This window comes from Schistocerca nitens, chromosome 1, assembly GCF_023898315.1.
Source record: "Schistocerca nitens isolate TAMUIC-IGC-003100 chromosome 1, iqSchNite1.1, whole genome shotgun sequence".
NCBI classification, from domain to species: domain Eukaryota; kingdom Metazoa; phylum Arthropoda; class Insecta; order Orthoptera; family Acrididae; genus Schistocerca; species Schistocerca nitens.
Genome location: NC_064614.1, coordinates 523,556,730 through 523,573,435, shown reverse-complemented (window position 1 = coordinate 523,573,435; position 16,706 = coordinate 523,556,730). Strand labels below are relative to the sequence as shown.

At 43.5% G+C, this 16,706-nt stretch overlaps 1 protein-coding gene across 3 annotated transcripts in view; it reads right to left on the bottom strand.

Moving 5' to 3' along the window:
- LOC126253342 (vacuolar protein sorting-associated protein 4) overlaps positions 1 to 16,706 on the bottom strand; it is a 171,477-nt gene that overhangs the window by 132,619 nt on the left and 22,152 nt on the right. For all 3 annotated transcript variants that reach the window (XM_049954620.1, XM_049954613.1, XM_049954628.1), the window contains exon 3: positions 1,441 to 1,552. In XM_049954620.1, the coding sequence (XP_049810577.1) occupies positions 1,441 to 1,552 (112 nt within the window). The remainder of the gene's footprint in view (positions 1 to 1,440; positions 1,553 to 16,706) is intronic.

Below are 16,706 nucleotides of genomic sequence, written 5' to 3'. Positions count from 1 at the left end.
TCACAATGCTACATTTCGTACTTGATGTAGTATCCAACAGACTATTCATCTACACAGCAACAATCTAACAAGAGTTACTACAATGCTGGACCCACTGTAAAAGAGGACCCACTGTAAAAGAGAAATCAGCTTTCTGGGTTCTTGATTAAAACAAACAAATAAGTATTTACTTATTTCCAGCATGCTAGATGGCCAAAAGCAGCAACTTACTATAATTAAATGAAATTACAAAACAGTCAAAGTTGCACGAAAGTTTGTTTTCATTTAAATGGCAACCAGCTTCAGGCTTTTATGCATTATCAAATTATCCAAGTAAGTCCTATCATAACACTATAAAGTGTGTATGCTAGCCACTTCTGCTTGTGTGAGTGGCTGAGTGCAAGATACTATTGCTGTACGGTAATCCAGTCCTGCACGTTGTTTTGCTGCACACAGCACTGGCCAGCACATGATGGTGCTATGGTGGGACTTGGGTAGACAGCTGGATAATGGACGAAAGTCTGAAACTGGTCACTATTTAAATAAAGATAAACTTCTGCCCAACTTTGACAGTTTTGCTATTTTACTGAAATATATCACTGGTTGGTGTTACATTCCATTTGTCTGCACTATGAAGCGAGTTTTAACAGTACTTGGAACAATGTGGCTTAAAATATTTGATTCTTAGGTCTCAGTAAGTAGTAAAAATTGTCTGGCAGGAACGCTAATGCTAAATGTGAAGACAGATTCATGAAGTAGTGAATTTGTTACTTTCCTTTATGGAAAAAAGTGTGGCAGTGCAGCATCTGATGCAGCAATGCAATCAAAATCACACGCAGACATATCCTCAGGAGTAGGATGGACAAAAATCTTGGTGGAATTTTGTCGGGTCATCTGCCGGATCTTGCATTCACAATGGAATCTATTTCATGGTAATCACTCTTTTTTGCCTGCTAGGACTTTTTTTTATATGAATACAGGAACTTGTGTTTCTTTCTGATCTCTGTTCCACACCAGTTACTTTCAAATTTACTATGAAGTATGGCACAAACAAAAAAGAACAGTTTTTAAAAAAGTTTCCAGTGGAATAGAGAAGAATTGGTGTAAAGCAGCAGTTGCCTCTCATATTATCAAGTGACACTAATGAACACTAACACACATGAGGTGACAGGGGTACAGAAAATAAAATTTTGGAGCAAGTGTCAATAAAGCATGATGCATGTAAAACACTTGTGGGGATCCATACCATACCTAGCAGCCCATAAATATTAATTCAGCTATCACATACATGCATTACAGAGAAAGTTAACTGCTAGGATATTTAAGTACACTTGCTTGATACTTGATGTTACTAACTACACTTGCTCGATACTTGATGTTACTCTTCCCACTCTATGTAATTACTCGGCAAGCATTCTGCACTAACAATAAATTCTTCATAACATGATTACCACCACTTACATTTGATAGCATGGAGAAAATATTCTACACCATGTTCATATAACTTCAATGCTTCTTCATAGTTTTTATTCTTGTCTTCTTCTGTTGCTTTAGTGACCAAGTCAATGGCCTTCTGTAAAATAGATTCACAGTATAACAACAACAAATTCCAATCAATATCAATACAACACAGAGCTATATTAACAACTGCACAACACAGACAAAAGCTGCAGAGAAGCAGCTGTAGCTGCATGTGATAAAGAACAACAAGTAGAGTAGCAATCTTGTCTAAATTTATAAAATCACACAATTATAAGGGGGTTCACCCTTCACTGAGGGTTCCTACGCTGCTACTGCACACTGTTATTCTTTCATCATTTCAATTGACAATGGACTGAAACAAAACATTAGAGATCCAAAATATTTCAACTAGTATCAATTCAGAATAAGTGAGCTGAGCACTCAAGAACAAGTTTACACACAATATTTCCCCCACATAACAAGGACCCAGTCATTGTGGAACACAGCATAACCATTGGGGAACAAGTATTGTATCATGGGATGGACCTGACCAACCAAAATAGCCACATAACCCTTTGCGGTAATGCAACCTTGTGGATTAACCATAGGCCCCATGGAATACCACAATAAGGCTGCGCAAACCATCAACAAACCTTCACCATGTTTCACTATCAGGAAATAAACTTGGGTTGAAGTTAGAAATACTATGAAACAAGATTCATCTCAACAAATTGCCACTGTTCCATTGCTGCATAGTCCACATTTTACGGCTTCAACATGACGTTTTCCCTTTACAGGCTTTTGCATTACTGATAAGTGGTTTTGAAATTCCAGATTGCCCTGCAATTCCCTACTTATGGAGATCCTTTTGAGTCATTCTGGTGCTGACAGGGTTCACAAGCACAGCATTCAGTTCTGTAGTGACTTTTGCAGCAGCCGTCCTCTTATTAATATCACAACGCTCTTCACTGACTATCTGTCAAGATCATTACAACATTTTTGTCTACATTGTGACTTAGCAGTTGATGTTTTGCTACTTAACCTCCATGCGGTATACATTTTCCATAGGGTCCCTTTTAAAACACTTAACACTTCTTCAGGTTCGTTTCCATCGGGAACATCATGTTGCACGAATATCTTAATGAGATCCAAGACAGGAGGAAGAGCAACATCGGTTATAATTTTTTTAAAATCTGTTTACTGCAGATTGACTTCAGCTACCGTGTACCTATCTTTCGTGCACTTACATTCAAGTGATAAAAAAATCACACGTAGTACCACATTGCTATTACAAATAACAAACAGTTTTGTAATTATATGTTTGGCAATAGGGCACCATGTGAAATTTGATTTACAATGAGCTATCACGACTTGAATACAATTCCACTTAAAATAGCTAAATAGGAGGTGAAAGCAATCTGGATCTGCAATGAACAGATAAAAAAAGGCACGACTGATGCTGTGTTTCCTCCTGTCTTGGACCAAACACTTTAGCTACCTCAGCTATGGAGGCACCCACCATACAAGCACCAACAATTTGCCCACATCTGAAGTCAGTTAGCTCCAACATAAAGCAGTCACGATTATGCAGAACACTGTTCTGAGCAAAAGTGACACTTACAACATATTGAGGACATTGCACAGATGCTGTTCATGGTTAAATACAATAGCTCAATCTGCAGGCTTGGCTAGCACTGCATTTATGTTCAAGCCAACATTTCTCATGGTGTTCTCATATTTCTTAAACTCCTGTATGTGTAGCTGGCTCTTCACAAAATCAGATTACTAACTATTATTCAAAATCTTAGTGTTAAGGATATTGGACTGAATTTTCAAACATATGTTAATAAGTAATACACACAGATCGTCCAAGACATCATGATCACTGCCCACCATGAATCTGAACACTGCCTGGTGGCAATGTGGACATGCAGTGATGTAAGGAGAGTATATCAGTGGAGCAGAAATGAATGGGAATCATTTTAGTGATGATACGAGCCACAAATAGGGAACTCCACTGACAGAAGCAACTTCGACAAGGCTAGATTGCTATAGCCTGACACCTGTGAAAGAGCGCCTCAGAAAACAGTGAGGCTGGATGGCTGTTCGTGTGCTAGTGTTATGAGTATCTATGGAATATGGTTGAAGGATGGTGAAACTATGAGCAGGTAACAAGGTGCTGGACATCTACACTTCATCAGAGAATGGGGAGGACAGAGGCTTGCCAGCTAGGCAGCAATATGTGGCAGACCTGATTGTGCAGGTGAAAGTGTTTCAGAGCACCCTGTTCAGTGCACCTTGTTTGACACGGAGCTCAGTGCCAGATAATCCCAACATGTTTCCATGTTCACCTGACACCAACAATTACAACTGCAGTCAGCATGGTATGACAAAGATAGGACCTCAGATCAGGAACGTACTTACAGCTTTTGCGTGTGCGTGTGTGTGTGTGTGTGTGGGGGGGGGGGGGGGGGGGAATGTCCAACACTATCATTTAGGAAGGTAAACCTGTCTCTGCCCACCACATAAAAAGGTTTTGCTGTTAATGCCAATAGAGTCAATCAAGGAGAAATTAAAAACCCACAAATACGTTAGCATCCGTATTACATGCGGGTAAAACTGTAGAGAAACACTAATTGATCCAAGTGTCTTTAAATAAAACATATGTATTGTAGCTGTTTAGGTATTTATTTATAAAAAATCAATTAATTGTAAGCTAACATAGGAGGTAATTATATATTTTTGAATACCATTATTAATCATTTATATCAAGCAATAATATTATTATATAAGTCTTTGCATTTAAATTGTGACAGTTTGGCATTTTGCTGTAACTTCAGGTCGTAAGTTAATTTAAAAATAAACATTAATTACTTTAATTTAAAGTATTGTATTTAGCCTTTTACGTCTTGCTGCTAACTTACTAATAATTTCTTCACAATCTAGTTGCACCACCAGATCACAATGAACACTCATTAGAGCAAGACCAGTAAGTCTTTCACCTCCTATTTTATTCCTTAAGTAAGTTTTTAGCCTCTTCATAGTCGAGAAACATCTTTCCGGGTTCGCCGTTGACACTGGGAGTGTGGCTAACATGATAAGAAGCTTTTATATCGAAGGGAAAAACAGTTCATCACACTGATCAATATCTTCTATAGCAGTGACAGGTTTTTCCTCTACAGATTTCCAGTGATTGTGCCATATCTCGTATTCACTCAGAATTGTTGTTCCTACATTCTCACCAAGAAATATTTGCACTTCTTAAGATTTTCTTTTGTCCTGGAGTCATTATTGGTTTTCTCAGGCAGAAGCATCTGAGTTCCTTCGATTGTTTCTTCATGTGGTTTAAAGCGAGCATCAAGTTCTGCGATCAAATGTTCAGTAAAAGGGTAAAATACATTTCAATGATAATATATTTCAGCAATTTCTCCTGGTACAATGCTGCAATGGGTTTGCCTTCCAGTCGTTCTTGGAACAGTTATGTTACTTGAGCTCATCTGCTTTGCCTGCTCGCAAAGGACTGAGAACTCACTTTCATTCCAAATATTTTGTAGAGTAGTTTTAACTGTTTTCGTATAAGTGCAAGTGTTAATCAGGTCAACATTGACCTTCTGCATTATCAACAATTGATACATTTTTCAAACTTACGGAAATGTTCCTCTGTAATCGTGTACGAAATACAACAATGATCAGTAATGGTTCTTGTTTTGGATGTCTAGTCATACTTTCAACAAGTCGCTTAACGTTTCTGCGAGTAGCGTAATAAGTCCTTTAGTTTTAATGTCTGTTATCATGGATAAAGACTGTTCGGCATCTGCAATCCCGTGCATGTATTACTTGTTTTGTACTTGGCAGTGAAAATTTACGAGGGTTTTACATTTCGCCAAAGAAAGATGACTTCCGATACATTTTTAACAATTTCAGAATTTCGCCGCTACGCCACGAAGGCCAAAAAACTCCAATACGCCTAGCGGAATTCCGCTACGGTTGGCAAGATTGTACTCACTTCCGTTGCACACAGTTAGGGTGAGGGCAGACACCCCACTGCAGGACACAGCTATTTTTTGCAGCCTCATTCCTCTATGGCTTGTCACTACGTCAACCAAGTGCAGTGCGTGACTATTTTGTGGCATGGGGTTTCAAAAGTGGGTATTCTTCTAATATCGGCATTTTTTGTGTAAACTAAGGAAGGGGGAGGGCCAGACACCCCCCCCCCCCCCCCTATATACGTCCGTGCCTCAGATCAATGGAAACATGTTGCCTGATCAGACGAATACAGTTTGTTACACCCGACTCACTGTCACTTTTGGACATGCCTTCATTCAGCCAAAAACCTGTTCAAAACATGCAGTGTCCCAGATGCAGTATTATACTAAGTAGGACATCCTCTTTGGCTTCCATAGGTCCTGTAGAAAGAACCAAAGGCACCATGATACGTGTAACTACATGAACTTCATTGCGGACCAGCTGCGCCCCTCCGAGTTTTATGTCTTCCCCTGATGAGGACTCCTTTGAGGAGCACGATAGTGAACTAATTCCAATGTCTTGGCCACCAAATTTGTCTAATCTGAACATGTCGACACATCAGGGACACTGTAAGAATCAGTTCTGTCATCACAAACCAGTGGATCATAATTCATGGGAATATTGCATGACCTGTGCATAGACATCTGGTGCCGCTTATCTCTGGAAACCTACCAAGGACTTATCAAGCCCATGTTATGTAAAATCACTGCTGCAGTGTGTGCTAATGGTGGAGCAACATGCTATCACACAGGTAGTCAAAATGTTTTAGGTCATCTGAATACAACATCCAAATTAAAGGAACATGAAACCTAAAATAACACCACAGTTAATGTAAATTGCTAATCACTTTATAAAACACATTACGAACGGCTGGCCCCTCCCTTCCTCTTACAATTTTTGTGACATTTGTACTCCCATCAGATACCTCTTCCCAATTTTCCTTAAAATCATCATTCACTGACCACACTATCCCTACAGGCATCTTTGGCTCCCAATTTGCATGTGCCCTGGCTTTAGAAAGGGCATTAACTCTTCTTCCCTCCATGAGTCAGTATAACAGCCAGCAGTTCAAATTTTACTGAAAGCAGCAAAAAAGACTTTTGCTTTTTGCTCCAACTATCCTAAAGGCTACCAGATTTACAGTATATGGAAGGTGTCAGAATCTTCCTCAACACGGACTGACAATCACAGTTACACAACACAACATGCTGTTTCCTAAAACAAGTCAGATTTTAGAACTGATGCATCAGAGGCTTTGTTCATAAGCTCCACTGCTTGGTCCACACACTCCTGGATGTTGTCACAGTTCTCTACCACAAGTTGGCTAACCTACCTACCACCTCCCCCCCCCCCCCCCTTCTCTCTCTCTCTCTCTCTCTCTCTCTCTCTCTCTCTCTCTCTCTCTGTGTGTGTGTGTGTGTGTGTGTGTGTGTGTGTGTGTGTGTGTGTGTGTGTGTGTGTTTGGGGGGGGGGGGGGGGGGTGAGAGACGACATTTGGTCAGTCTTCTGACTGGTTTGATGCAATCACCCACAACTTCCTATCTTGTGCCAACCTCTTCATCTCAAAGTAGCAATAACTGCCTACATCCTCAATTATTTGTTGGAAGTATTGCCATTTAGCCCTTCCCCTACAGCTTTTACCTTCTACAGTTTCCTCTGGCACTATGGAAGTTATTTCTTGATGTCTTGCCCGTATCCTATCATTCTGCCCCTTGCTCTTGTCAGTATCCTATGTTTCTCCCTTTGTCAATTCTGAGGAGAACCTGTTCATTTCTTATCAGGCCATCTAATTCTCAGCATCTTTCTTAGTACCTGGCACAACTCAAACACTTTTATTCTCTTCTCCTCCAGTTTTTCTCCACACAATGCTTTTCTCCAAACATACATTCTCAGAAATTTCATTCACAAATTAAGGGTGACATTTGACAACAGCAGACATCTTTTAGTCAGGAATGCTCTCTTTGCCTGTGCTAGTGTCTTTTGAAGCCTTCCTTGCTTCACCTGTAATGTATAAGTTGCTCCCAAAGCAGCAGAATTCCTTCATTTTAGCTACTTATTGACCACCAGTTTTGGTGTCAAGTTTATCGCTAATCTCATTTTTGCTACTCTGCATTAAATTCATCTTTCTTTGGTTTATCTTCAATTCATATTCTGCACTCTTTAGACTGTTCCTTCTATTCAACAGGTACTGTAACTCTTCACTTTTACTGAGCATAAGAATGTCATACATGACATATCATTAATACCCCTCTCATCTGGAATTTTAATCCCACTCTTGCACCTCCCTTTTATTTCTCCCATTGCTTCTTAAATGTATATCTCAAAAAGTAGTGGATAAACACTACACCCCTGTCTTACACCAGTTTTAATCTCCATTTTTATTGTTCCCTTTGGTTTTTGTACATATCATGTATTACCTATGTTTTCTTATAACTTTCACTTCTTCTTCACACTTTTTTTTTTAGAATTTCGAGCATTTAACACTATTTGACACTGCTGATCACTGTTTCTAGGTCAACAATTACTATGAATGTGTCCCGATTTTTTGAAGTCTTGCTCCCATTGTAATAGCAGTTGATTTAATGTGTTTGGACACAAACAATGTAGTAAACCCAGGTGGCTGCATTGCCTTGAAGATGATCTTTATTTCAGTATATGGTCTGTGCACTGCTATTTTAATTATAATATTTTCTTTGCTTAGTTAAACTCTGAGCATTCCCAATGACAGATGAACATTTATCTGTGCAGTTAACATAACTGGTGAGGATACACATATCATTTCTGTTTCAAGAGCAAGTTGGCTACATCGTCCACACAGTGTATAGTCTTTACATTTAAAGATTGGCGAAACCTCTGGAATTAAAAGTACCTTAGAAGATTTGGGATAACAGGCCTTACTTTCAATCAAACCTGCCTTAGGAGACTCAGATAACAAAGTTGTACTCCAAGTTAACATGAATGAAGTAGTTTTCTGTAGCATATCAAGTGTTTCCTTAAACTGCACACCTTTGTGATTCATTCTGGTTACCATTATTTATTGCGTGTATGTCTATTTTGGCATTTCACAATATCTTTAACTGAATTTTGTGTTGAAGGTAGCTCAACTGATTAGCTACTCCATGTTATTTTTATTTTTCATTGCTTTTGTTGTTGCTGAGCTGCAGTAGTCTCGATGAGAAGAGCGCTTTTTGTTAGTAGCTTAATGGAATTAAGTTTGCCAGTAAAATCTTCTAAAGCTTCTCTTGTACAGACCAGTGATACTTTCTCAAATGATCCTTCTTCACTTAATATTATTCTACATTACAGGATATATCCTACTGCCATTTCTTAGAGAAGCTTGAGCAGTATGACCATCTACTCAAGCTCTCTTGTAACTTTGGGTGTCTTTACTCTCTAACAGTACAGTTACTTCACTTAGATAAAGGACCAAGCTCCTTCCACGACAAACTAAGGATCTATACGCCCACCCAAACACTCAATACAAATCAAGGTGGGAATATCCTACTTCTTTTTGTACCACTCTTGATGTCATCATTTTTTGTTGTTTACCTAATCTGGCTTTATTAACAGCACATATACAACAATAACAGAAAACAGCTACTTTTTTATTCAAGTAGAAAGTCATAAAACTTTATTATTTAAAAAAAAGTAGGAACATGCATGGTAATACTGCCTATGATTTATTCTAGAAGTTAGGTTGAAGAAGGGCAAATCCACATTTATAAGCATTTGCAGATTCTCAGAATGCTTTTGTCAATACTGATTAGATTCCACTCTAGGGAGACTATAGTTGAGAAGGGAGTGTGACTGAGTTGTAACCAATCCTCGAAGTTAATGTTTATACTGAGCAAGCAGTAAAAGAAAGTTGGTTGGTTTGTTTAAAAGGGGGAAAGGGGCAAAACTGCTTGGTCATCGGTCCCTTGTTCCTGTTAAAACAACCATACAGGGGAGAGAAGAAAACAAACGAGACAGAGCACAATACCAAAAGGAAGGAAGAACGGCAGAAAGGCAACAAACACTACAAAGAACAAAAAGAGGACAAGAAAACCATAGAGAGATGCAAGAAAGAGGTAGAAGAAATTAAAACAAGAAAGCAGATTACCATGGCTGGCTGGCCATGAGAATAAAAAGAAGAAGCAGCCACTCTGCAACATATTAAAACCTCCCCCTAAAAGCACTAGGCTGGAGTACACAGAGGGACAAAGGACATGCACTAAAACTTCGATCAATTGATAAAACCCACCCTCACAAATAAAATGTAAAACTAATGCTGCTGTTGAGGCATTGTCGCCCAACACTGAAGGTAGAGTGCTGGGAAAGTTAAAAGTCCACCGCAGAGTGGCTGAAAGTGGGCAGTCCAGCAAGAGGTGGACGACCATCATTTGTGAGTCACAGCGACACTGAGGTAGGTCCTCCCGACGGAGGAGGTAACCATGTGCTAGCCATGTATGGTCAATGCGGAGCCAACAAAGGACAACTGATTCCCTGCGAGAAGCCCACAGGGAAGACTTCCACACATTCATAGTCTCCTTAATGACACGCAGTCTGTTGTGCGTACTATTATGCAATTCTGTCTCCCAAAGCTGAAAAACCTTGCGGCATAAGACAGAACGCACGTCGATTTCAGAGATGCCTATCTCCAGAAGCGGTTTCCACGTAGCCTGTTTGGCCAGCCTGTCGGCAAGTTCGTTGTCTGGGATTCCGATGTATCCTGGAGTCCAAACAAACACCACTGAATGACTGGACTATTCCAGGGCAGAGATGGACTCCTGGATGGTTGCTACCAAAGGAAGGAGAGGGTAGCACTGGTCGATAGCTTATAAGCTGCTCAGGGAGTCAGAACAGAGAAGAAACGACTCACCAGAACAGGAATGGATGTACTGAAGTGCACGAGATATGGCCACAAGCTCTGCAGTGAATACACTGCAGTCAGCAGGCATGGAATGCTGTTCAATATGGCCTCTGTGAACATAGGTGAAGCCAACATTACCATCAGCCACTGAGCCGTTTGTGTAAAGAACTTCAGGGCCCCGGAACATGTCAAGAACCGAGAGGAAGGGACAGCGGAGAGCGGCGGGGTTAACGGAATCCTAAGGGCCATGCAAAAGGTCCAGACAAAGCTTCAGCTGAGGTGTACACCATGGAGGTGTATGTGACTGGACCTCAAGTACAGGTGGTAAAGGGAAGGAGACTCCAGTTCAGACAGAAGGGATTGCATCTGTACTGCAATTGTTAGCCCTGACCTGGGCCACCGATGCGGGAGATGAACTGCTGCAGGTGGAAAAAGGATACGGTAATTCAGATGCTCAGGAGAACTACAAATGTATGCAACATAATTGGTGAGCAGTTGTGCATGTCAAATCTGCAATGGTGGGACTCCGGTCTCCACCAGGACACAGGTCAACAGACTCATTCTGAAAGCTCTCATCACTACGTGAATGCCACAGTGGTGCACTGGGTCAAGTAAACGCAATGCTGAGGGTGCCACCGAACCATAAACCAAACTCCCATAGTCAAGGTGGGATTGAACAAGGGCTCTGTAGAGCTGCAGTGGCTTAGAGCGATCTACACTCCAGTTGGTGTTGCTCAGCCAGAGGAGGGCATTGAGGTGCTGCCAACACTTCTGCTTAAGCTGATGAAGGTGAGGTAGCCAAGTCAATCGGGCGTCGAAAACCAGTCCTAAGAATCGATATGTCTCCACCACAGTGAAGTGGATAGCCATTAAGGTAAAGTACTAGTTCCGGATGAATGGTATGACGCCAACAGAAGTGCACAACACATGACTTTGCGGTTGAAAACTGGAAGCCATGGGCTAGAGCCCATGACTGCGCCTTGTGAAGGGGTCCCTGTAGGCGCCGCTCAGCAACACCAGTACTGGAGGACCAGTATACCAGTATGAAATGCAGAAGTCCTCCGCATACAGAGAAGGTGAGAACGACAGCCCTACAGCTGCTGCTAGACTTTATAGCTACTAAAAATAGAGACACACTCAATCGAGCCCTGTGGAACGCCATTCTCCTGAATATGGGGGGAGGGGGGGGGGGGGGGGGGAACTATGAGAGACACCAACCTGGACATGGAAAGGTGGTAGAACGACCCTGGCGGAAGCCGCCCTGCCATGGAGCCAGTAGGCCATGTGACTCCAGGACCCATCCCAACCGCTGACAAACCATATGTTCCAGCAGCTTACTAAGAACTTTGGTGAGACTGATGGGCCAATAGCTATCCACATCAAGCAGATTTTTACCGGTTTGAGCACCAGAATTATGGTGCTCTCCCACCACTGTAATGGAATGAAGCCATTGCACCAGATCTGGTTGAAGATGATGAGGATATATCACTTGTAGTCAGATGAGAGATGTTCAATCATCTGACTGTGGATCCGATCCGGCCCAGGAGTTGTGTCGGGGCAATGTGCGAGGGCACTGAGGAGCTCCCACTCTGTAAATGGGGCATTATAGGGTTCACTGTGGCATGTAGTGAACGAGAAGGCTTTCCTTTCAATCTGCCATTTGAGGGTGTGAAAGGCTGGGGAGTAGCTCTCTGACGCAGAGGCTCGAAATAGTGCTCAGCAATTGCGTTTGTTAATGCCAGGGGAACCTGTTGGCATCTGGTACCCAAAATGACATCTGATCTTCGTCCAGGCTTGGGAAGGTGACGTATGGCACCCAATGGTCAACACGTACCTCTCCGAACACTCCTGTTTCCGTCATTTTATAAGCTGGCGAATGTGGGCATGGAGCCACTTAAAGACTATTAGGTGCTCTAGGAAAGGGTGCCGCTTATGTCACTGTAGAGCTCACCGATGCTCTTTAATAGCCTCAGCAACTTCTGGCAGCCACCAAGGGACTGTCTTTTGGTAGGGGCACCCTAAAGAACAAGGGATCGCGTTTTCCGCTGCAGAAACAGTCCTTGTAGTGACCTGCTCAACCACAACATTGATGGCACCATGTGGGGGAGAATCAACGGTCACAGCAGAGGTGAAGGCTACCCAGTCTGCCTCGTTTAAAGCCAATCTGGGTAGGTTGGGGGAGTGATAGGAAGATGTGTTCACTACCACACAGGTCATCATGCGCTCTCCAGTGAGATTGGAGAGGGCCAGGACTGCAAACCGAGAGATCAATGGCTGAATATGTGCCATGTGCCACACTGAAATGTGTGGGGGCACCTGTATGTAAGAGGCAGAGGCCGAGTTGTGAGAGTAAATTTTCGACATCCTTACCTCTGCCAGTAAGCACAGTGCCACCCCACAAGGGGTTATGGATGTTAAAATCTCCCAAAAGTAGGAAAGGTTTAGGGAGTTGCTCAATCAGTGTAGCCAATAAGTCCAGGGGTACTGCACCATCTGGAGGGAGATATATGTTGCAGACTTATTTCCTACGTAGTCTGTATTCTGAAAGCCACAGCTTGAAGAGGAGTTTTGAGGGGCACATGTTCACTACATACCGAGTTCTGGACATAGATGCAAACTCCACCTGACACACTATTATAGTTGCTAAGGTTCCTGTAATATCCCTTATAGCCGTGGAGGGCAGGAGTCCGCATTGCCGGGAACCAGGTTTCCTGGAGGGCAATGCAGAAAGCAGGTGTAAAGCTTAACAGTTGCCGTAGCTCAGCCAGGTAGTGGAAAAAAAAACCGCTGCAATTCCACTGGTGGATGATGTAATCATGAGACTGGGAAGGCATGGAACACTCAATGAGGCAAGTCTACACCTCAGGGTCATCTGCTACCACCGGACGAGTACCTGTGCCATCAACATCCATTGTGTCTGAGGGCCCAGCGAGATCTAGGTCCTCAGTGGGGGCCAGAATCTACACTTCATCCTCAGATGCAGACCTTGTAGTTGGCAGCGGTGTGGGTGCCACCGCAGTGCCTTGGTTCTTGGGGGTCTTTTTCTTTTTTGGTTTCTCTCGCTGCGCTTTAGGTTTTTCCAGCTGGGAGGGCTTCACTGATTCAGTCTCAGGGACCTGAGGTTGCTTCAGCCACTGGTGGGTGTCAGCTTTGCCACTGGTAGGAACCTGGGAAGGGAGTGACCCAAGGGACCCATTCCTTGCGAGAGGAGCCAAAGAAGATGTATGCTTCTCCAGCTGAGAAGTGGGGACTGACGTCCCCAATGGTTGGGTTGGTGTTGCTCCCGAAGTAGGTGGTGCAGGAGCAACAGGGAGGGAAGTGCCCCCCACCATCAAGGGGGCAGGTGGAGTCCGACGGCTCCGAGAGCCAACTGTATGCAGCACAACGGAAGATGGTAGAACCGTTGTAGCGGCAGCGTAGGTTGACGTCGTATGCACAGAATGTAGCCTCTCATATTTTCTCTTAACCTCAGTGTAGGTCAGTCAGACCAGGGTTTTGTATTCCATTATTTTCCTTTCTTTTTGGAGAATCCTGCAGTCTGGCGAGCAACGCGAATGGTGCTCTCCGCAGTTGACACAGACGGGAGGCAGGACACATGGAGTACTGGGATGTGAAGGATGTCCACAAGCCCAACAGGTGATGCTGGAAGTACAGCAGGAAGACATATAGCCGAACTTCCCTCAGACCCAGGAGGATGCGCCAGATGAAACTGTAACACCTTGCCATTCTAAACTGGCGCGCAGCATATCGTCAGACTCCAAAAGAAGGTCCCTGTGAAATATGATACCCTGGACCATTTTTAAGCTCTTATGGGACGTGATGGAAACAGAAACATCCTGCAGCTTGTCACAGGCGAGTTGAGCCTGTGACTGGGCAGAGTATACCGTTTTGATCAAGACCGACCCAGATCGCATTTTGGACAATCCATCCACCTCCCCAAACTTGTCCTCTAAATGCTCAACAAAAAACTGAGGCATCATTGGCATGAAAGATTCCCCATCAGATCTCGAACACACAAGGTACTAGAGCGAATAAGATACACTGCTATCATTAGCCTGGTGTCCCTCCCATGGTGTGGCCAGGGAGGGGAACGATTTGGGATTGTACTTCTGTGCATTGAATTGAGCCCATGAACGCTTAGAGACTGCTGGTGTTTGACCACCAGCAAGAGATTATGTACTACGTTTCATTGCTTGTAATCTGTCCTGATGCCACCCCCTACGACCAGGGGCCCTCCCCACAGGTGCCACACAGCTGCAGCAAATGCCACCTGGCAGGATGGCCATTGCCAGGAATCTCGATGCTGCAGGGGGATGGGCATCTACTCCTTGGCATATGTAAAGAGTTAATGGTGCAGGCATCAGCAGAGCAATCCCTGTGTGGTCAGGGGGCTACAACCAACAGGGTACATGGCGGCCCCACCACAATGGACTGGCTACTATGCTGGATGTCAGGCGCAAACGAGATAAGAAATCCATTATCACAGTCAGCGCAGAAAGTGATACTGCACGTTGGATGGAGGAAAACACACCCAGGTGGGTGACCTCGCCCAACAGCTGGAGAATGAGCAGAAGTGCAGATCCATGTCGACGAAGGATGCAAGAGGTCTCAGTGCATGATGGACACAATGCACCATGTTAGGCACCCTTCCCCCAGTTGGCTCGCTCTAAGAGAAAATTTTGAAAAATGGAGATTAAACTCGACAGGGGACCATCACATAAAGGCCAAAACGTGTGAGACTCCTTTTAGTTGCCTCTTACGACAGGCAGCAATACTTCAGGCCTTCTAACCCCCAGGCCCCCAGGGGGGCTGTAATGGAAACCAAAGAGAAGTTTGGGAAGGAAACTGAAGCTCATGGAGAAGAAATAATAGCTTTGCATTTTGCCAATGACACTGTCATTCTGTCAGAGATAACAAGGGATTCGGAAGAAAAATTTACCAGAACAGATATTGTCTTGCAAAAAAACTGGTTGACTGGAGGGACAGGACTAAACATAAGCAGCAAGGTCATCATTACCCTGGTCAAGGATTCACTCATATTGAGCTAGTAATGTTCACCAGGAATGTGCTTGGAGGAGGAAAATATGCAAGGGTGGTAAAAGCGAGGCACTGAAAGCAATACTGATGCTGCAGCTGGAAAAAACGACTTATGGAGAAGTAAAAGTATACGAACTGGATCAGTACATAGGTTACAGCAGACAAGGGGTCTCCCAGGACTCAGTCAGGACATCGAGCCATATATCTGGCAACCACAGTCTAAGTGGGACTGGGCCAGAGTCCAATAGATACAAAGAAGAGTAGTGCAATACACACCCCAAGAGGTATGGCTAGGGAAGCAGAGAGGGTTAAGCTTTCAGCAATTAGTCTTTAGTTGACAAATATGGAACAGTCAATTCAGCTACCTGTTAAAGAGGACTCACGAAAATTGGGACTGTACAACAATGTCCAGCAACTGGGCACAGAAGTACAATTCTAGGTTAGGCTGGACTGTGGTACGACTGAAATGCAAGACCTGCACATTTGCAGGAGAGAAATGGAAACCATGGAAAGGGTTCAAGTGGAGGCCCATCATATGGCACCTTGGAGTTAGCATTTAGCCAAGGATATACAATGAGAGGAGTACCAAACGCAAAAGAAATCAACATGCAATGCAAGGGTGACCATTGGCCTGACATGCGGTCACTGGCCGACTGATGCTGTAGGGAACATGGCACGGAGGCCAGAGGGATGCTGTTATCTTGGAGCTGTGGAGAGCTGAGTGAAATACCAAGTCTAACCCAGAACAACCAGTGGGATAAAAACTGACGAATACCATATATGTGTGGATGGATGTGTGTGTGTGTGCACGCGCGCAAGTGTATACCCGTCCTTTTTTCCCCCCTAAGGTGGGTCTTTCCGCTCCCGGGATTGGAATGACTCCTTACCCTCTCCCTTAAAACCCACATCCTTTCGTCTTTCCCTCTCCTTCCCTCTTTCCTGACGAAGCAACCGTTGGTTGCGAAAGCTAGAATTTTGTGTGTATGTTTATGCGTCTATCGACCTGCCAGCGCTTTCGTTTGGTAAGTTACATCATCTTATTTACAGATAGTTGATCACGGATTGTCGCTCCCCAAAACCACACTGATGGAGGGACAAAAGGCCTTGAGATTCGAGAAGCAAGGATAATCGGCAGGCAATCATCCTTTCAGGTAGTTTGCAGAGCATGTTGGCGAAACTAACTGGGTGATAACTAGTGACAGACGTTGGGTTTTCGCCTCACTAAAGTATTGAAACAATGGTACTACCTCAAGTGACAGATACTGTATCATCTAATTGTGAATGTAATCAGGCTCCACAGCAATATTATGAGACAAGGCAAGTGCCTGAAGCAATTCCTAGTCAGTGAAAG